The 23,232-nt window shown below is 46.3% G+C and overlaps 1 protein-coding gene across 1 annotated transcript in view; it reads right to left on the bottom strand.

Annotated features, from left to right (window-relative positions):
* LOC124144650 (tRNA pseudouridine synthase Pus10-like) overlaps positions 1–21,155 on the bottom strand; it is a 35,732-nt gene extending 14,577 nt beyond the window's left edge. Inside the window, exons 1-7 of the mRNA XM_046514184.2 lie at positions 21,117–21,155; positions 19,777–19,911; positions 6,296–6,427; positions 4,736–4,822; positions 3,039–3,073; positions 1,913–2,024; positions 368–429 (exon numbers count right to left, since the gene is read on the bottom strand). Coding sequence (XP_046370140.2) covers positions 368–429; positions 1,913–2,024; positions 3,039–3,073; positions 4,736–4,822; positions 6,296–6,427; positions 19,777–19,911; positions 21,117–21,134 — 581 coding nt within the window. The 5' untranslated portion in view covers positions 21,135–21,155. The remainder of the gene's footprint in view (positions 1–367; positions 430–1,912; positions 2,025–3,038; positions 3,074–4,735; positions 4,823–6,295; positions 6,428–19,776; positions 19,912–21,116) is intronic.
* Between the last annotated feature and the right edge of the window lie 2,077 nt (positions 21,156–23,232).

Genomic DNA, 23,232 nt, shown 5'->3' with positions numbered 1-23,232 from the left:
TCGGATTCACAAGACTTGACTGTATATCATTGACCTTCTTTGTGACATCAAATATCAGTGTGTGATGTCCCATTGACGAGACGGCACTGGTGCAGGTTACAATCGGCATGTGCAGCCCAAGTATACAAGCAGACTGCACACAGTGCAGATGGTAAAATATTCCACAAACAGGTTAAACAATATCACTTGCTTCAAATTTATACCATGTATACACGATACAACGCTATATACATATTTTATTTTCCAGTAAAGTATGTGGTGCATTCAGTTCATCTGTTGTGCTATCAGTTAACTGCAGCCCGCACTAGGTTAAGGGGAGACAAACCTGAAATCAAACCCTTAAAATGGAACTGGATTGTATACTCACAGGAAGTTGCATTCTCTCTCTGCATCGTCGTGTGTGAAGTTGACCGATATATCAAACTGACTCTGCAAAGGATCAGTGAAAACTGCTTTATGTTGGAGTCTATTCTAGTTTAAAGTCATGTTCAAGCATATTGCACTAAAGCAGCCAGGGCTACAACAAACCATCTTTTAACGTCTTTTGGTATGACACGGCTGGGTATCGAACTGCCGATCTAATGCTCTCTGGGGATGTGCATCATAGTTAAGTGATTTTTTGTTTAACGTCGCACTCAGCAATATTCCAGCTACATGACGGCGGTCTGTAAACGATCGAGTCTGGACCAGACAATCCAGTGATTGATATCATGAGCATCATACACAATTGGGATAGGATAACATGCATCAACCAAGTCAGCGAGTCTGACCACCTGATCCAGTTAGCTGCCTCTTACGACAAGCATAGTCGCCTTCTACGGCAAGCATGGGTTACTGAAGACCTATTCTACCCCGGATCTTCATGGGTCATAGTTATATGAAGTTTGTTTTCACTGCAGTCAGCAATATTTAGTTTAACCTTATCATGCTTATGTTCAAGATTACTGCACTTAGGCAGACAGAGTTACAACAAGTACAACCTTTTAACGTCTTTTTGTATGACACGGGCAGGGATTGAACCACTGACCTTCCGCTTTCTGGACAAATGCACCATCCACTACACCATAGGGGTGGTATAGTGAGTGAGTGAGTATGGTTTTACGCCGTTTTTAGCAATATTACAGCAACATCACGGCGGGGGACACCAGAAATGGGCTTCAGACATTGTACCCACGTCGGGAATCAAACCCGGGTCTTCGGCGTGACGAGAGAACGCTTTAACCACTAGGCTACCCGACCACCCCAGGGGTGGTATAAATGATTGTGGAGTGTTAGGCAAGTCAGTGCAGACTTCAGTCTGAGACACTAATTGACATGATTAAATAGTTACAACATGATCTGGGCATTTTTCTGTCATCCACTCAAGTCTCAGGCTTTCAGGTGAAATTCCTGTTGAATGTATCATGTACCATGGTAACGGAGACTGACAATGTATCATGTACCATGGTAACGGAGACTGACAAAGTATCATGTATCATGGTAACGGAGACTGACAATGTATCATGTACCATGGTAACAGAGACTGACAATGTATCATGTACCATGGTAACAGAGACTGACAATGTATCATGTATCATGGTAACAGATACTGACAATGTATCATGTACCATGGTAACAGAGACTGACAATGTATCATGTATCATGGTAACAGAGACTGACAATGTATCATGTACCATGGTAACAGAGACTGACAATGTATCATGTACCATGGTAACAGAGACTGACAATGTATCATGTATCATGGTAACAGAGACTGACAATGTATATCATGTACCATGGTAACAGAGACTGACAATGTATCATGTACCATGGTAACGGAGACTGACAATGTATCATGTACCATGGTAACAGAGACTGACAATGTATCATGTACCATGGTAACGGAGACTGACTCTGTTTGTGTATAACTCACTTTGAGCTGGAATGATGATCCCAGTATCCGTGACAGCTCTGGGCCAGAGAACCACTTCCAGACGTCCTTCACTGATGGGATAGCCTCGTCATCCAAACCATGATATGCATAACTGGATTTTAAAACAACAACATTTGTCAGCTGTTATGTACTGAGCCATAGGATGGCATAAAATATGACAAGAAAATGGGCATCATCATGGGAGATTATTCTGTGACTTCGAGATATGTCATGCCACAACCCATTGCACACGTGTCAGTGACAAAACATATACAGGCATGTCACAACAAACTGAATATAGTGGAGCCCATGATTCATTTGTTTGTTTGTTGTTAAACGCCGCACTCAGCAATATTAGAACTATATGACGGCAGTGTGTAAATAATTGAGTCTGGAAAAGACAATCCAGTGATTAATATCATGAGCATCGATCCATGCAATTGGGATCGATAACATGCATCAACCAAGTCAGCGAGCCTGACCACCCAATCGAGTTAGTTGCCTTTTACGACAAGCATTGTCGCCTTTTATGGCAAGAATAGGTTGCTGAAGACCTATTCTACCCCGGATCTTCACGAGTCGGAGCCCATGAGTGAGTTGTGGTTAACGCCGCTTTAACAGTATTCCAGTTATATCATGGCGTGTCAGCTTAATGTGGGAGGAAAGCCCGAAGTGATGCAGGTCTCAGACGTTTACCACTTCAGTGAAACCCACGAGCACGTGTATGGTGCTGACAAACCTAGAAACATAATCGGGGCGAAGCCGGGATTTGAACCCACAATCATAGGTTTCTGGCGTGCCCAAGGGTCGCAACTCTGATGAGCGAATCGTGGCGCCTTAGACGACTGCGCCACCTGTGTCCCCCGGAGCCCATGAGCATGGTGCTGACAAATCTAAAAACAAAATGAAGGTGGACCTGGATTCAAAGCCTCCATCATAGGTTTTTGGAATGCCTAAAGGGCGCACCTTGGCACTGCGATTATTCGGCGCCCTAGACGCCACAATATGGTGGTGAGGAGTCTCGGATGCAGGTTGACCTGCTACTTTCACCAGCTGACCCAGTAGGATGATGGGACGTGTTGCTAAGCTGGGAATTAATGTCCATTGCAGATGTAAAACAACTTACTCAAATTTGTTCCCAAGGTGTAACGTAAGAGCATGCTGAAAGAAAATATATTAGAGTTAAAGCAATTATTGGCATAAACGTGTAATAAGGGAGAATGCGGTAACAAGTGGTGCCTTTGGTCCCAATCCCTTAGTCTCTTTGGACAATAAACTATGTTTAGTGAAAGTGTATCATCTCCCAGTCTCAACTGGCTCATATTCAGAACCATAACCATCTGGCATCCAGGTCTGCTGGAAGTAACAGCATCCAGTTACCATGGTTACAGTGTTCCTGTTTACCAGTAATGTTTTTTTACCAGTAAAATTAGGCTTGGACCCGTAATTCACGTGACTGCCAGTCCATGTGGACCGGCAAATAAAGTAGCTTATGAATCTTTGTTGTTGAACAAAACATCGATGATATTAACTATATAAGTATACTGCATTTTTCAAACAAAGTCCGCTTGTCTGTTACCATCAGTATGATCAGGGTTTCCCCTTGTCATTTTTTAGTGCAAAGAATTAACATTTAACTCTGCTTTTCAAGGTTAAATATATTTTTGCAGCTACTCAGTCTCAAAATATGCCCCAAAAAGGGAGAAAATTGTGACTGAACTTTGTGTGAATGACGTGTAGATCTATCTAACTTACTTCAGAGATGACGTCACTGCATTGAACATGATGTTGAAAGAATTAAAACCAGGTAATTTGCATACGTTTTTTTATTTGTTGAAAGTTGGAACTGACATGAATTAGGGGGGAGGGGGTGGAGACTGGTAATTTTAGAGTTGCCAGGACTGGCATTTTCAAAAGTCAGCAGGAACACCGTCAGTTAAAAGAATATGCCAGGACTAGATTATCCAGTTTGATTTGTTACTATAGTTATGCATGCCATGAAAATTACACACAATCACTACATCTTGTGAAGGAGGAAATGACCCAAGACCACTCTTTTGGAGTTATGGTGTTCATTTTTTTCACAAAGAAATTAATTTAGGTCAGTAAAAATACAAAAAACTTTGTGGCACTCAAAAAACTTAACCTGGAGTGAAACTCCATTAATCTAGACGGAAGCATCCCCACAGACAGTGGCTGTGGTCTCCGGATTAACAGACCACGGTTACCATGATTACAGAACACACAATGCCTTTTAGAAAGTGGTCGAATGTAACAAATGTAATATTTGGGATAAAACTTTATGAGTAAAGTACAGATTCTCCTACTTTTTTGGGTCGAGTCCCGTCCACTTACACTTGTCAGAGGGGTACAATTATTAGAGATTTCTCTGTATGAAAACGAATATCATCATGCCACACTCAGCAATATACCAGCTATATCCCGGTGGCCTCTGATATTGTGAGCAATTAGCCACACTGTTGGAGTACGCCATCCTGACTACCTGATCTGTTCGGTCGCATAGTTAGATTGCTCGGGACGAATTCTGACACGAATTCACCATGGGTTCACCACATGTGTTATCAAAATCCCTATAACATCTGTATCTATAGATACCAGCATACAAGAAATACCTATTGATGGCAACTGGAAGTATTGACCAAGCCCTAAATAAGGATAGAAACAGCGTATGTTGAAGTAACTGTTATTAGCAATATCTTTAAGTTGCATTTAGAAGCTTTGGTATCAGTGGAAATGAATGACTACCAGATGATTTTGGCATAAACATTAAAGTATGTCAGGATAAGTAATATCTTTCCTTACCTCTCTGAGGATGTTGGAGACTGGCAGCGACAGTGAGCATTGGTAGTTGACAAACTCATAGCCATTCTTGTCCACGCACTGCTTGATCTGAAACACATACACCATCTGTAGAACACATGTAGATCTCAGACAGATGAGAACGGTGCACTAGCCTACTGAAACAGCCTCATGGAGCTATTATCACAAACACCATCTGTTGGACACATGCAGATGTTATCAAACACCATCTGTAGGACACGAGAACTGAGGTGCACACTCAGCCAGGTAACAACAAGCAAGGGGACCTGGGGTCTTCTTCTGTATAAAAATCCCCACAGGAGAGACAAGCATGGCCCTGGATATCTAAACGCCACAGAGAGACAAGATTAGACACTGGATACCAACTATGCCCAGAATCCCCATAGGGAGACAAACATAGGTACTGATTACCTGCTCTAGCTGTGGCTGCCCTAGGGAGACACGTGGGTACCTATTCTAGCTGTGGCTGCCCCTAGGGAGACATGTGGGTACCTATTCTAGCTGTGGCTGCCCCTAGGGAGACAAGATGGTACCTACTCTAGCCACAGCTGCCCCTAGGGAGACACGTGGGTACCTATTCTAGCCACAGCTGCCCCTAGGGAGACATGTTGGAACCTACTCTAGCTGTGGCTGCCCCTAGGGAGACATGTTTGAACCTACTCTAGCTGTGGCTGCCCCTAGGGAGAAATGTTGGAACCTACTCTAGCTGTGGCTGCCCCTAGGGAGACATGTGGGTACCTATTCTAGCTGTGGCTGCCCCTAGGGAGACATGCTGGAACCTACTCTTGCTGTGGCTGCCCCTAGGGAGACATGTTTGAACCTACTCTAGCTGTGGCTGCCCCTAGGGAGACATGTTTGAACCTACTCTAGCTGTGGCTGACCCTAGGGAGACACGTGGGTACCTATTCTAGCTGTGGCTGCCCCTAGGGAGACATGTGGGAACCTACTCTAGCTGTGGCTGCCCCTAGGGAGACATGTTTGAACCTACTCTAGCTGTGGCTGCCCCTAGGGAGACATGTTTGAACCTACTCTAGCTGTGGCTGCCCCTAGGGAGACACATGGGTACCTACTCTTGCTGTGGCTGCCCATAGGGAGACAAGATAGTACCTGCTCTAGCTGTGGCTGCCCCTAGGGAGACAAGATGGTACCTGCTCTAGCTGTGGCTGCCCCTAGGGAGACATGTGGGTACCTGCTCTAGCTGTGGCTGCCCCTAGGGAGACACATGGGTACCTGCTCTAGCTGTGGCTGCCCCTAGGGAGACATGTGGCTACCTTTTCTAGCTGTGGTTGCCCCTAGGGAGACACATGGGTACCTACTCTTGCTGTGGCTGCTCCTAGGGAGACATGTGGGTACCTACTCTAGCTGGGGCTGCCCCTAGGGAGACATGTGGGTACCTACTCTAGCTGGGGCTGCCCCTAGGGAGACATGTGGGTACCTACTCTAGCTGTGGCTGCCCCTAGGGAGACATGTGGGTACCTACTCTAGCTCCGGCTGCCCCTAGGGAGACATGTGGGTCTTGCTGTAACCATGGTAACATCTCACCTTCTGTAGGAAGTCAGTGCAGCAGAAGTCCTCCAGTATTCCCAGGCACACCGGACAGGGAGTAGTTCCACTGCTGCCGTAGGTGCTCTGGTCATCCTCCTCACACAGCTTGCATACGAGCTTCCGCAGGTCCTGCAACATTTGTCCATTCCAATTTAGATTTAACAACTACCACAGTATCCATGGTTATGGACTAGACTAAATATATAAAGCTTCAGATATACAGTGACTATGATGATCAGTTTATCCTGAAAGCATACTTGCACATTGTATATATTCTTTCTCCCTTCTACTCCTAGAAAGGGTGACGCATGTTATCATATCCCATTTTCGTAGATCAATGCTCATGATATCAATCACTGGATTGTCTCATCTTCCCAGAGCAAGGGAGCTAACTGACTATAAAAGTCCAGTTTCGACCCTTGCCGAACGAGTCGGGAATTTTGGAGTTATATTTTGACTGGACTAACAACATAGTCCATTCAAAATCCTGTAACGAAATTGACTTCTGGTTCGTAGATTGTGGAGCAGATTTCAGTCAATTGCAAGATTTACAAAGTGTCTGTACCTCCCAACTCAGCGTCAAACAGATATTTTCCAAATCTTTTCATGTTTTTAATCAAGGTGCTCACATGATTTGATGCACTCCTGCGAAGTAAGACCCGTTCTATTGTAATTTAGATTTTGGTTATCAATCATTTCGTCTTGACTGGGTGCAACCATTTTGTTTAAAGCAAATGCAAATGATATGAGGGGTCAGAATCTGATTGGTCAATAGGAGGGACATAACTCGTAACGTCACTGGTGGCGCTACGGTCCAGCCACGAAATAACAGGCCAGTTTGGCAAGGATGGAAACTGGACTTTTACAGTCAGTTAACTCCCTTGCCTTGGAAAGATGGATTTTCTGGGCCAGACTCGATTATTTACGTCATCATACAGCTGGAATATTACTGAGTGTGGAATAAAAACAATAAACAAATAGGATAGGGCCATGTAACAATTAACTCGATTATGGGGTTCCAATGTATATTATAACATGTCACTGCACCAATCATCGCCAGCTTGGACCCTCGCAATTCACAACCCAACACAGGTATTCCAATATACTTGTAGCTTTACTTCTCAGTAATGGCCAAACAACATGTGAGGAGAAAACGACACAAGCCAAGGGAGGTAACTCTCCCACTACCTAGGCAGTCTGCCGCTAAACATAAACAACGGTCGCAAACCACACTGGCGCAACCTCCTTTTTTCTTTGTAACACATTACCTGATATGGGTTACTATTAAAGACTCATACTGTCATAAACAATACCCAAAATAACTGGTCACAATAAAACTTAAAACCTGATGTAGATATCCTTGACATCACGTGATATAAGTTGATACGACACCATAACTATAGCCTAAATGCGAAAAGGTATCCAGACACAGTTGATGGACATAGCAACATAAACATGTTAGAAATCGGTTACATAGTCATTGAGGTGTTGAGGTGGTCGCCGTGCACGGATTGACCTCCTTTGTGCACTGACTGGATTTGAATACACGGTATCATCAGTGTCATCTGTATTCACAATGTCATTGTCACTAACATTTTCACGCAAGGAGTCCTGATTATCAAGAGGAGGATGTTCTGGTGGGTTGACTAAAATGTCTTGGTCATGGTATGGTTCATTTAGCACTGGGGGAACGATGGGAAGGGTAGGTGGTTCAGTCCTTTGGGGAACAGTATCTATCTCACCATCAGAAGACTCATCGCACACATATTGCTGAGGAAGTCCACTTGACCATTCATGTTGACATGGAACTCTGAAGCACTCTGATTTTTTTACTCTATATGATGTGCTTCGAAGTTGGGAACCCACAAACTTCTGAATGTTGCACCATTCACCATCGTTAACAACCACAAGGTATCGATCTCGTGACCGTGATTTATTACGATCTGCATGTAGATATACCAGGTCACCAATGCTGATGTTAGGGGTGGGCAGGCTAGGGATATGGGCTTTAGACATCTCACTGTGTAGGTGATTGGTAGTTCGACGGTGATGTTGGTCAAGGATCAATTTTCTGTCTCCAACGGGTATTTGGTGGTTGTTAAATTGATCTCTTTGTGTCCACATTTCCCTGGTGGATAACCCTCTGGATCTGATGCGAGAATTTAGTTGAGCAGTGGCTATAGCTAGGGTTATAGGTGTGACCGACCCCCCCAAAGGATCAATTTTTAACAATTCCAGCTCCAGCTCTTGAATAGCTCGCTCGGCTACGGGATTCTTGTTCTTGTTCTTTATTCGACCAATTTCAATGCAAAGACGTTGACTTCGGAGAAGGTCATCTTGAACTAAGGCCTTAAACCCTGGAGCTGGGTCAGTTCTGATGACCGCCGGGGGTCCATCTAATGGTCTCATCACAACACTTAGGCGAATCAAAGCCTCACGTAGGGTTCCCTTTTGCTCATTTTCAATGGCACATGTACAGGTGAAAGATGTGACACATTCTCTCAACACAAGTATGAGTTGTCGTTCTCTTTTCATTACATCTGCAGCAAACGCGGCTCCAATGATCTCTGGGGGATCAGTAGATGACTGAGCCACAACTGTGTGGGGAACCTGTTGAAGAGATGTACAGTGATAACATCCGCTTGAAACTTTAGTTATTGCTTGATCCATGTCCAAAGCATAGAAGTAGCGGTTCACAACGAGTTTCAACTGGTGGGCAGAAGGATGATTTAACTGGATGTGCATTGCAGTCAGTAATCCATCCAAGACTTGTCGTGGAATGACGATGCACTCTCTGATGGTAACAAGGGGCTCATTTCTTTGAATCACCAACACACCATCTTTCGCGATGGTCACAGACTGTAGATAACGTTTTACGTCTTTAACATCAGTTTGTTTCTTGGAAGGGCGAGTGCCCTGTATGAGATGACCATGTGTGCGTCTGAGATCAGAACACTCTGACTGGATGGCGAGCCATGCATTCCTGTTGGTGTATGGCAGTTTAGATTTCCCTGACATGATGTCCTGAACAGAAGTACCACGTACCGTACAGTCCTCAGTTTGACGAATGAATGAGCAAATCTGACACAGGGGCTTGTCACACTTGGATGCATTTCTACTGGCAAAATCAGATGGAATATTTGCAGAACCACTGAGATGGTGAACAGAGGCCTGGTATCTACTCACTGTCGACAAAAAGGTAGACACTCTGGGGCTTGCTGAAAACTCTCCACGACACAACTTTTCATATGCTTGAACACATGGTTTACTGTCAGTCAGGATACATGCTTGTAGGCTTGACTGTACAAGGTAAGGACTAAAGTGCTTGGTGGCAACAGCTATAGATAGTGCTTCTATTTCACACGGTAGCCATGTCATTTGACGCTGGCGCAGTTTGGCACTGAAGAAACCAGCGAGGAGAGTACTGTTGTTCCTTGTAATGTAGAGAGTAGCACCTATGCCATGGTTTTTCACTGCTCCATCTGTAACGATCCATAGCTGGTCATCACTCCGAGGAAGAACAATGGTTTTATGTGAGGATAGTGCAGATTGAGCATTTCCAAAGGCACAGATAAGTACCTCTGACCAAACTATTCTCTCTGCCGAAGGACGTCCAGCTTGAAGAGTGTCCAATGGACCCAATAGTCCAGCACAACCTGGTATTACCCGGGCTAACACTTTGTAGGCTCCAATAAACGACCTCAAACCCTTGACTGTAGATGGACGGGTGCAACTAGAGAGGGTGGAAATTTTTACAAACCTGTAGAGGTTATGAATTCTCTGATGAAATCCTCCTTGGGGCACTTATTGCATTTTCCTGGCTCAAGAAAATCTACATGACATAGTTGTAACCATTTTCCTTAATAAAAATTGTTACCACACAAAAAACTTTGTTTTTGTATGATATACGTCCACCCTTATGGTGCCTCACCCTCCACGGCGCGTCACGCCAAGGGAAGCAACTCTCACCCAAATCACTTTCCATATGTCTAATGCTGACGGAATGTGGGGAGGCGGGTGGCCGTGCCCCAAGGAGGATTTCATCAGAGAATTCATAACCTCTACAGGTTTGTAAAATTCTCTTTCAGATTAAATCCTCCTTGGGGCACTTATTGCATCAAGATAGACTCCTAAAGATAATCTAGGAAGTGGCATCCGTCAGCAACAAGCGTGCATAAAATACATCGTATTTTGATTATTTCAATGAATAAACAAGAGTTCAATAAATGGAACCAACCTTATCGTGAGGCACCACCGTCGAAAGGCGGGGGCTGGAGACAGGGCGTTATCGACCATACACAATGAAAAGAGCCATTCTTTGTGGCTCATCATATCGAGAACTCGAGACACACACACCCCCCACCCCACCCACTTTTTTGAACAAGTGATATTGGGGGCACAGATCACGAGAGACTATAAACCCGCACAGAGCTAGGCCAGAGGGTCCCCGTAATCGAAGGAGTGCATGTGCAATTACGATGATTATCGACTAGTAATGGCTGGTATTGTATCGACCGTAGAAGATAAAATCCGGACCGTTACTGAGCAGTGTTATAACCGGTCCGGGCGGTCTAAAATCTCGAAGGCTCAATCGGCTAGAGATGTAGTACTTTGCCCAGTTCGGAGAACTGACTGACCAAACCGAGCACGCTCGCTTGAGTGTTTGTCGAGTTGGTAATGTTTGATGAACGTGCTCGGCTGGCTCCAAATAGCCGCGGAGCAGATCTCCTCAATGGGCAGAGCCGCAGCATACGCTTGTGTCGTAGCCACTGCTCTAACCGAATGAGCCTTCAACTTGGTAGGGGGGTCCCTGCCTTGAAGCGTGTACGCCGTACATATAGTAGAGACTATCCACCGCGAGATAGTTTGTTTGCTCGCAGGTGAGCCAGCCTTCCTACCGCCATAACAGCAAAATAGTTGATTATCCTTACGGATACCCTTAGTTCTGCTGATATAGGACTTAAGGGTCCTGCGGACATCCAATACATGAGCATGTCTTGTAGTGGTCCCCGACGAGGAAGGCTGTGAAAGAGCAGGTAGCTCAATAGGAGCCGTCACGTGGAAGGCGTGTGCGACCTTAGGACGGTAAGAGTCCGGCAGGCGAATACTGACCCTGTCCCGGTGAAAGACAGTTAGTTCGGGATCGGCTGACATTGCGTGAATGTCGCCTACCCGTCTGCCGGACGTTACCGCCACAAGGAACGCCGTCTTCCAGCTCAACAGCTGAAGAGAGAGAGACGACAGATCCCGAAAGGAAGAACCGGACAGCCAATCAAGAACGATTGACAATTCCCAAGGGGGACTGATCCGCCGGACAGGCGGTCGGATCCTGTCCACACCTGCTAAAAAACGCTGCACTAATGGGTGCGCACCCAAAAGTGCCCCGTCGACGGGGACGTGAAAGGCAGCGATAGCTGTAGAGTACCCCCGGACTGTCGATGCGGCCAGGCCGACATCTAGTCGCGACTGGAGGAACTCAAGTACGGCTACGAGATCTGCAGAAAAGGGATCTGCAATCCTTCTATCGACACACCAGCGCGCATAGCAGGCCCATCTATCCTCGTACTGAACGTTTGTCGAATCCCTCCGCGAAGCCAGTATTGTGTCTGCAACTCGTGCAGGAATACCGCTCTCCTGGAGGCGATTCCGGACAGTGGCCAAGCCACCCACTGAATCCTGGGATTCGGGTGGAGGGCCTCGTTCTGGGATAGGAGGTCCGGTCGTAAAGGTAATAGAACAGGAGGCTGAGCCAGAAACCTGAGTATGACTGGAAACCAACTCTGCGCCGACCAAAGGGGTGCCAGGAGCACAAGTAGTCGCGCAGGCTGAGTGGCTAGCTGAGACAGGACCTTGGAAATCAGAGGTACTGGGGGGAATGCCCACAGTATTCTGTCCGTCCAATCTAGCTGGAAGGCGTCCGGTGCCACCGACCTCGGGTCGGGGACTCGGGAGCAGAACGTTGGTGTCTGGTGATTCACCCCAGACGCAAACAGATCCACCTGGAACGACCCGTATAACTGGGAGATAATCCCGAATATCCCCGGGTCGAGCCTCCACTCGTGAGGAGCGAGGATCCGGCGAGACAGAGCGTCCGCACGGACGTTGTCTACCCCCGGGAGATAAACAGGTAGCACCCTGATAACGTGTGAGTCGCACCATAGGAGGAACTGCCACGTCTCTTGGAGAAGCGACGGAGACACCGTTCCCCCCTGCTTCCGGATGTAAGTCATCGCCGTTTGGTTGTCCATCTCTAGACGCACCACTTGGCCACGAAGCAGATCCAGGAAGCGTTGGAACACCAACCTGACCGCTCTCAGTTCTAGCACATTGATATGCAGTTTGATCTCCTGCTGGGACCATAGTCCCGAGGCAGTGTGATCGTTCAGAACGCCTCCCCAGCCGGAGAGTGACGCGTCTGTTTGAACTGTGAGAGACGGCACGGGAGTGTCGAGGGGGAGCCCCCGGGACAGATTCCCGACCTCGGTCCACCACTGAAGGTGTGCATTGAGCCACTGCGGAGTCTCGAGAACAGTCTCGAGATCTTCCGAGTTCACCCAAAGTCGACGGAGCGCTTGTTGAATGGGTCTCATTCTCAAGCGCGCCCGCCAAACCACATCCACTGTCGCCGCCATGTTGCCCAGTAACTGGAGCCATGTACGAGCAGTGTGACTGGCGGACAGAAGGAACTGGGAAGTAACACTTCTGACCTTGGTAATGCGATCTTGTGACAGAGATACAAGTCCGCTCACCGTGTTGAAATTCGCCCCTAGGAAGACTAGATTCTGAGTAGGGCTCAGATCTGACTTCTTGAGATTGACTATCCACCCTAGAGTGATCAGAATATCTATCACTTGTTGTGTAGCTATCTGACTCAGGGATTGCGATAGAGCTCTTAGTAACCAGTCGTCGAGGTACGGATGGCAGAACCGACCTTTTGACCTGGCCACTTGGGCGGGAATCAACATCAGCTTGGTGAACACCCTCGGGGCCGTAGCGATCCCGAATGGTAGAACCCTGAACTGATAACACCTCCCGTCGAAAGAAAACCTGAGGTATTTCTTGAACTCGGGGTGTATGGGTACGTGGAGATAGGCGTCTTTTAGGTCTATTGACGTTAGCCATTCTCCGGTCTCGACAGCTGAGATCACCGAGCGCAGTGTCTCCATCCTGAAGGACGGTACCTCTATAAGTTTGTTCAGCCTTCTCAGATTGAGAATAGGCCTGAACCCTCCGTCTTTTTTGGTGACTAGGAAATATGTCGAGTAGAAGCCCTCGCTTTCCTGTCCCACGGGAACCGGTTCGATCGCAGCCTTCATAAGAAGTGCGTCGACCTCGGCACGGAGGAATTCCGCCCTCTCCAGGGTAGCAGGCACCGGAGTGTGCTTTATCCCGGAGAAGGGGGGCGGATGATGTTTCCACCGAGGCAAATGGCCATCCCTTAGAGTGGACAGGGTCCAGGGATTGGATGTGACTGTCTCCCATTCCTGCAGGAATAGAGCCAGTCGGCCGCCTACGGGGACATCCGGCTTGAGGCAGCAGACCCCGGCTGTCGGCAGTTCGAAAACATGCGACCGTGGGTCCGCCCGGGGCGCTTCGGGCGCTAATGGGAACCCGATGGGTTCCCGGCCCCGCGAAAAGGCTGCTGGCCTCGACCAGCTGCCCTGCCCCGGCCCCTGCCTCTCTTGCTCCTCCCGGCGCCCTTACCTGAAGGAAGCGGCTGCTTCCAAGCAGGTGCAGACTTCTGACCCGGCGCGTCAGCGTAGGAGGAAGCAAGTGGAGAGGTCCGCTTACGCGGTTTAACGCATGGTACCTCCAACAAGGCCTTAGAATCCTTGATGGAGGCATACAACTGTGCGGCCTCTCGGACCACCTGCTGAGCCCCAGGGAAGAGGGTGGCACCCATCTTATAAGGCAAAGCAAGTAGATCCTGGCGTGTGGAAGCCGAGTATTTGGATACCGACATCCACAGCCTGCGCATGCCCATGACTGCGCACATCATCTGCGAGGCACAGCTACGAATAGCGTCCCTCGCAAGATGACTATGTACCTCCGTCAGTTGCGCGGCCAACTCCGAAGAGTCGGCCGGCCCCTCTCCCGCTAACTCCCTCTGTACGGCCGACAGATAAGCGGAGTGTACGGACACCCGGAGCTGCTGACATGCGTTACGATATTGCTCCTCGAAGCAAACGTAAGCAGCCTTCAGCTCCGTACCGCACGCGGGAAAGGGTGGCAACCGCCGGCCCTGCTTGACCTTAGCCAAGTTGGGGGTCGAAGACCCCCCCAGGGTAACGGAGGTCCAGACGCATTCGTCCACCACCGGTACCTCAAAATCACCATCCTCTGCTAACGGGTACCGCTTAATAAGTTCGGGCAGGTCGAACTTCCTGCGGGCACCCGACAACAGAGGGTTGATGACTTCATGCACCAATGAAGACAGAATACGGAGCCGCACCTGGGGCGCCTTGCTCGGAGCAAAAGCGTCCCCCGGAAGGCGGAACTCAGTCGGATCCGACTGGGGCATGGGCGCAGCCACCTGAGGCAGTACCTGGACAATTTTGTCCCGTACATGCCTCAACGAGGAAACGAAGGAAAATATTCCCGAGGTCTCCGAGTCGTCTCCCCCCTCCTCCATCCACTCCTCCTCTCTCGATTCCGAGCCGAAATTAATCGACTCTTCCCCGAGAGAAGAGGCAGACGAAGTCGGAAGGGGACGCCCGAAGGCCTGGGCCTTCGCATCCCCGGGCTGCACCCGGCCCGAAGCCGAGTCCCGGTCCCGAGGTGCCGGGGGTTCAAGGGAACCCACCTGGCTCTGGGCTAGAAATCCGCTAGAGGAAGCCTCGGCCTCGGAAGAGGCGTCTGGCTCCGCTAGGGAGAACTGTGCGTCGGTAGTGAACGGGCCAGTGCCCGCCACCCCTCCGCTGGGGAGCGACCTCGAGCCGGCGCCGAAGCCCGGTCTGAGTTCGTCCCCGAGACCAAGTGGCCTGCCTCGGCCGACGCCGGGCATATCACAAGGTCTCGAAGCCGCGTCCGGCGCCGACAACGGGGAAGGCTCGGTCCGCAACTCCTCTCGGAGCTGAGACTTTACCTCCTCCATCATCGACGCCATCTGCGACCTCAACAAGGCAGAGATGTCTGCCAAAGACGGTGCAGGAGAGGGTGCAGTGATTGTGACGGGGACCCTAGAGCCTTCTCCCCCGGCCCCCGGGGAGGGAGCGGAGGAGACAGTCTCAGCTGCCTTTTTACCCTTTCTTACTTTTTTTGAGGGGGGCGGGGCGGTCTTTGCCGACCTAATGTCCACCCCCGCCTTCAATAGACCCTTAAAGTGTAAGAGGTCCACATTTCTCTTTTTTTGCGCCCGTGGTGTAAATGCAACACAGATCGGGCATGACCCATCGTCATGCCCGTCTTCGGCCAAACACTTTATGCAGGTATCATGCCTGTCTTGGGGGGGAATCGAAGCCGAGCACCCCGTACACAGTTTGAAGGTCTGTAAAAAAGACCGTAATTTTTGAGTTTGGCGGGAAGGGTAATAAAGTGTATCAGTGCGATTGAAAGATCGGAAAGATACGTGCATAAATTGTGTAACTAGAAGCAAAGGCGTAATTTAGAATGCGATTGGTAACGCGATACTAATAGCCAATGTCGTAGTATAATTATAACACCAAAGTGGGCGTGTTACGCGCGAAGGTGTAGAAAACCCGTAAAAAAGGTAAGTGTAATTTAAAATAATTAACACACCACCTTGGGTTTATTTAAAGGAAAAGATTGTAGGCTAAAGCCCGATGATATAGATTAAAAAACCGAAGCCGTTTTTGATGGCCCTGGTGTTACATATATCATACGTGGCACTACAAAATGGACGCTACGACGGCCTTATTTCAAAGGTATCGTACACGTGTCACATAATTACAACTTTATAACTTTACAATGCGAGGTATTACGCCTTTGCCTGAAAGAAATGTACCATACATACAGTTTGGTCTGCCATGGTTCTTGTACAAACGATAATCTTGTCTTTATATTGTCTTGAAAAAAACAGCACGTCTGTCTTTGTCAGATGACATAAGGAAAGTGATTTGGGTGAGAGTTGCTTCCCTTGGCGTGACGCGCCGTGGAGGGTGAGGCACCATAAGGGTGGACGTATATCATACAAAAACAAAGTTTTTTGTGTGGTAACAATTTTTATTAAGGAAAATGGTTACAACTATGTCATGTAGATTTTCTTGAGCCAGGAAAATGCAATAAGTGCCCCAAGGAGGATTTAATCTGAAAGAGAATCTGTGAGGACTTGCTTGAATTGAGCCATTTTTCCAAATCCATCCTAAGATGGTCACACTAGAAGGGCCGACAGTAGTCTTGGCAGCTGAAAGCTTCAATCCATTGAATTGCAAGGCCTGTAGAACACGTCGCCAGTTGTTCAGAAGCTCGTCTACGGTATTACCTCCACAATATAAGTCATCTGCCAACTTGGCCACTGATCCTTCCTTGAGCAAGTTCCCAAGCACACGACACATCAATTCTTCTAACGCAGTTTCAGAGCCCGGCATGCCCATGGCTGATCGGGCAAAAACACGGACTCCACGGAAGGGAGTGGCCACACCACAATATTTCATTGATCCACGGGACAGGGGTATTTGGTAAAAAGCATTTGTCAAATCTGTGGTTATGATGTACTTCCATGCAGCTATCTGGCGTAATGTAGAATCAACATCAGGCATGAGTGATGGTTGTGGTTTACTATACCGCCCCACATCTGTGAATGCTGTAACCAGACGAAATCCACCATTTGACTTCTTGACAAGGAAGGATGGATTTAAATATTCCACTGATATCCCCACATCTTCAGGCTTGACGAAGACACCAATGTCCTCAAGCTCATCGAATTTGTCTTGCAACTCTACAAGTTTGTCACGAGAGTATTGTGGGACTCGTCCCTTGCGTTGAGGGGGTTGGACAGGACCCATGTTGACAACTGCCTTGAACGGGCCAGATTTTCCATTATATCCATGGACATGTGGATTAAACACATCATCGTACTCCTTTATGAGGGCGTGGAAACTGTTGCGAGTGTCTGGTGTGAACTGGTTATCTGGGTCAATGCGTACCTGTTCTGAACAATTGACCTTGCATGTAGTAGTGGACTGTCTGAGAGGAATGCTTTCTGATTGACTATCGACCATCTCGGTCCCAGAGTTTGGGATGGTGAATACTTGTTGAACCTGGCAAAAGTGCTCATGCTTCTTGAGGACAAGAGGCTCTTTTGTGTCATTAGGAATTCTAATCTTCCCTGAAACGCTAGACACTATATCTGGTGTTGGCCATTCTTTGTGGTCTTTGAATAAATCACCTGTTAGACGTGGTTCCACTGCGAATGTGTCATCTGAGTGGATCAGGTCATCCGGGAGTGATAACTCTATGAAATCGCCAGGCCAGATTGTTGTAGGGGACTTAGGCGCTCGTAAGACATGTGCACGTCTAACTGTATGGTGTGACGACTGGGTTTCTTGGTTGCCGTACTGGAAGGTGGTTCCATCTCCAAGTGTAATTTGGCGCTTAGCTGGGCGAACGGCAACATCATTTATTTCCATGCACGGTGTTCCTGCAAGCAACTCGACATCAAGGTTCTCCACAACAAGGCCCTCGAAAATAAAATCCTTATTGTCACGGCTGAGAGTTACTCGTGTTTCACCAACAATATGGAGTGGGGATGAACCATCAGCCTGATGGGCAGATTGTGAACTTTTGGTGACTTCAATGCCGAGTCTCCTGGCAGTAGTCTGACTGATCATATTACCTGTAGCTCCACTGTCGAGGGTAAGACATATGACATTATGACCATAAAATGTGTTCATATATGGAGACTGACGTACACTGACTCTATTGACTGAAGCATTGTTTACACTTGAGGCAGTAACGGGAGGTGTAGATACTGTGTCTGTATGAGGGGACTGTCCATCTTCATCCTCTGACTCATCCAGGATGCTAGCTATTTGACGTGCCTTAGTCATGTATTTTCTGTCTTGATCAGGTAAGTATGAACATTCACTGAGAAAGTGATTGTCATTAGGACAACCAGCTGTGTGACAGAGGGGACACATTTTTGAGGTTGACTGGTAACGACGTTTATTTGATGTCTGCTGTATGCGAGGTCTAAAATTAGATCTTTGACTGAAGTTGTTTGCTCTAGTGGTAGCAGTCCTCATGACCTTGGCATCCTCAGATGAATGTATTTCATCTAACAGGGAATTGAGTGCCTGTGATATCTCAGGTTTAATTGACGCTAGAGTACGGGATCTCAGTTCCGTTCCATATCGTTGCTTCACCAGCTTGGGCAAATCAGGATGGATAAGGCGCAACCAAGTCAGGATAATAATGTTCTCTAACGTAGGTGTTAATTCCTCATCCTCGCCAATCGCCTCTCCATGATGAGTGATTCCGCCATTTTGTCTGAGCAGATTATCTTCCATAAATGCAGACAGGCGCTGGTAAAGATCCTCTGGTCGCTCCTCAGGTTGGAGATGTATGTCACACAAATCAAGAAAATGTGCACCACTGGAAGCCGTAGTGTAGTCTGATAGTCTGCCAGATACTTGAAATCGACACTGAACTTTTCACAATGGTGTTCCTGGCAATTACAGGACAATAATTGGCGATTTGGCCCAACATTAACTCGAGTGATGTTACCTTTTGCGCTGCCGTCTTGCGTTGAGCTCCAGCAACGTCTTCCCCATCATTTTCAAATCCTCGTAACGGGGTTGCACGTGTACGTTTTCCCCATGTGGCGCCGTCAGCAAGAAATGTTGCAAAATTCGTGTCCAGTGATAACGTATATAGTAGGTTTTGTTTCCAATTCTCAAACGAATTAACAGTTTCATGTTTCGTGAGAGACCACTGTTTCGGTGCTCTGTGAGTGTTTGCCATGATGTTATGCTAGTAGGCCTACTTGAAATACCCGCGCTATCGTGGCGATGTAGACCAGGTAGATTGCACACTTATTCGTGTAGTAACTGCGAAAGTCAGGTTAAGTGCCGTGTTCAGAGATGCGGATGATCGTCTCCGCTGCCACCACGCCAGCTTGGACCCTCGCAATTCACAACCCAACACAGGTATTCCAATATACTTGTAGCTTTACTTCTCAGTAATGGCCAAACAACATGTGAGGAGAAAACGACACAAGCCAAGGGAGGTAACTCTCCCACTACCTAGGCAGTCTGCCGCTAAACATAAACAACGGTCGCAAACCACACTGGCGCATGCTATTTGGGCCTTGTGCTGCTCTTAACATGCCCCGAATAAATGGATATCATATTGATGTTTCAATGTCAAATGTCCTGTTTTTCAGTTTGGGACGCAATACTTATCATGAAAAGTTTTCCTAAGCAGTAAAAAGTCAGGAAGATTTCCAGGTTTAGAATGCTATGTAATAATCTTTTGGAGCACACTCTCCAGTTTTTTCACTTTGCTATATATAAACTCACCTCTTGATTTGCTTTGTACACCCATGGCCTCTTCTCCCCAAGATATCGCAGAACACATCGAGGACAGCAGCCAATATCTACCAGGCTTCCTGCAATCAATGTCGTCTCTGCGTCCGATGACGTCAACAGCTCCAACTGAAATAGTGATGCAAGCAATTGAGGGAGTCTGTGTGAAATGTAGAAGCTGTCTCCTCTTACATGTATTAATGAGAGCATCCAATCACATTGAACTAGCTTACCATGCTATACAATGTATGCAAACAAAAAAATTGTTATACATGTAGTGATTATTGAGATATATCATGTTCATTTTTAGACTAACTGACCATGTTGACAGAGACATGATTATCTGCAACATGTTCAATAGATTTGGCTGGGATTTGTCTTTGACAATACAACATGATACACACAGTGACAAAAATAAGGTAGACTGCTGCTTATCAAGTTATCTGGGTGCACACTAATTGGTTCACCGATAGCCTTTGAACATGTTGAACACTTCCTATTTCCTTACCAGAGCTGTAGTCAACTGGTCACATGAGTACATGTTCACAAAATGAAACTGTTCAAGAAAATCTTTCTTTTTTTTTACATTTAACAGGTTTAAAATTAAAATAATTAAATTAATTAAAATTAAATTTGTTTAACTGATACTAACTAGTCGTTGGTGGCAATTCAAACATATAAAAATACTGTAGATCTATGTCTAAAAATATATTTAATGATAAGTACACTTCAGCATGTTCAGAATGTCTCGGATATATCGGTGTACACATGGTACATGTAAGCCATGTAAACGCGGAGACTATTTGATTATTGTTGTGCAAGGGTATTGGGTCAAACAATTTGAGTAAGGGTCAGTCACTTTATCACTGGGCCGACAAAAATTGGGAACGTGTCAAGACATTTGTGTGTGAACGAGGTAATCAGTTCACGAGCGTACTATCTTATTAGGCCTGGGATTTCTTTACATCCTCTTCATAATGCTCGAATCTCAGCCATTCATGCCTTGTTGGCAAAAAGAACCGTTTACTTTTTGAAAAGAGCAGCCGGTAAGTGCAGTAGCCACCGAAACATCTCGTGGGTGAAGATTTGGTTATCGTGCTAAAGCCTATGCGACTGAAGATATACTTGCACTCTCTTAAATTGTCACGAAAACAGGTGACGTGTGTAAAATATGACAAGACAAAAAGTAATTGAGATAACACCGAACATTTGTATGTCGACAACTGTCCGATATGTTAACTGATACTTTAGGCAAGACATTAGCTCTAGGTTCCTGTAGCTAAATAATGTCTACAGTCAAGTACCACATTAGCAAATATTTTTTCCATGCTTACATCCATGGGGGCAGCCATCTTTCAGGGTACTTCGAAAAGACGTAAAACGATTTAAAACGAAACAAAACGATCTCACAGCTTTGAGTCAAATGGGACATTAATTCAGTTACATTTGTAGTCCTAGCAAGTTTTTTTTTAAAGTCGTTCAAACGACACTCTGATTTTATAACTCAGATGATATGATTTATACCAGAGACCATATACCGATATATGGTCTCTGTTTATACCAATCTAACAGTACCCTACAGGTAGGTAGAGCCTTCAGACCTATCTGACAGAGTAGAGCATTGTTCTTCTCTATCTGATATTATTTCTTGACAAAAATACTCGTCAAATTAAAGATATGGAATAGTAATGAAGATTAAATATCCATATTGCTTTTCATACTGGATACGTTTTATTTCTTAACAAATGCATTTCAGTGTTATTTTCACAAAGTTTGCTAATGTTTATGTATATCATAAATATGACAAAAAATCATTTTCGTGGTCATGATTTTAATGTACCCGTAGCTTCTTGATGCACTAATGTACAGAAAATAACGACCCTCCCCAAATATGTGACTTATTTTTTATGACCCTCCCCCAAAAGACTGTGTAATACTAGTAGTATATTGGATGACCCTCCCCTCACTCACCCCCACCCCTATAATAAATTACCGTTCCCTAACACCTACAAACAATTAAGTTTGTATGGCAAAAAGCATACACTATTGAAATTGCTCCCTCATGTATAAATATGGACTTGCCCACTGTCAGTGTCCATGTTGCCGAACCATTCTAACTTTTAACTTGAGATTATCTGAGTCGCTTACAACATGTGACCAAATATGGCTTTAACTTGAGATTGTCTTGAGTCGTTTCCAACATGTGACGGTATGCATGTGGTTTCAACTTGAGATTATCTCACACTCTTACTTCATGTAACTACATGTGATTTTAATCCAGTGCTCCTACAGTCCTTAGCCGAGGTACTGGACCCTGGCAGCAGACAACCGATGGAACTCCCCGGCTTCCTGTGCGCCAATGATGGGGACGCAGATAGGTTCTTGTGCTTGCGTTTACTTCAACAGAAGGACACATTGTACATGGACGGCACCTCTATTCTTGTCCTGCTCTTTAGAAAAATGATACAGGTAGTTTTGTGCTTGTTGTCGACCTCAACAAGACCGCACAGAGAGCTTACCCGAACATCTATGCCCTCATCACTTAATTTCGACAAAATCCTTTCCATATTCATAAGAAATATCTGACAAAAACTGAGTCAACTGTACGATTCCGACTGCATCATGAGCATGTGTTTAGGAATCACTATGAAATAGTGATAATGCTAGGTGTTCGCGAAAAGGTGAACGTATCCTGTCCCACAGGTCACAAACACATGCAAAGGCAAGCCAATTTGTCACCTGAAAAATAAATATATGGCACACGTGAAAAAAGGGGATTGCTTCGGACATCATTTTGTCAGCGATGTGTCAAATTTGGAAATGTCCTCCACATGTCTACCATTAAACATTTTGAAAGCTTTGCTGACGCTTTGAATGTTGTAACCTTGATCAAACAACTTCTGAACAAGAGTCGTATTACGCTTTTGGACATGTTGGTAGAAAGGGCATGCTCGATTTTACCTCAAACGTGTGTAATGTAGACACCAAGGGCTGGAACTGTAGGAATATTGCTCGACTTAAAGGGAAAGTTGACTGTTGGAAAGTTGAAGTCATCCCTCTTGTCATACAGTCATGTGGAGAGTGTTTTGTCACGCTGAATCTTTACGCATATATCTAAATATGCAACAGATGAAGCGGTCTCACTGGTCTCCTATATTTCTAGTTCGGGCTGTTTAAATCGGTATGGCCCTGAAAAAAACAGTCTCGATTATCTGCCGAAACTGTTCCATTTGGCGCATAAGGCAACAAAGTGGTTGAAATACTATGGATTGATCACTGAAAATCAGTGATGACACCAGGTGTTCGCGAAAATGGCAAGCATGTCCTGCCCTACCAGTAGCACCTACCACTCAAACACGCTGCATGATAATACGTGTTGTTTGTTGCCCGACCCAACACAGCTGTACCCCTGCCACACGACGGCGGTCTGTAAACAATCGAGTCTTCACC

This window comes from Haliotis rufescens, unplaced genomic scaffold, assembly GCF_023055435.1.
Source record: "Haliotis rufescens isolate VD_foot unplaced genomic scaffold, xgHalRufe1.0.p SCAF_3, whole genome shotgun sequence".
Taxonomy (NCBI): domain Eukaryota; kingdom Metazoa; phylum Mollusca; class Gastropoda; order Lepetellida; family Haliotidae; genus Haliotis; species Haliotis rufescens.
This window is presented reverse-complemented; position numbering and strand designations above follow the sequence as displayed.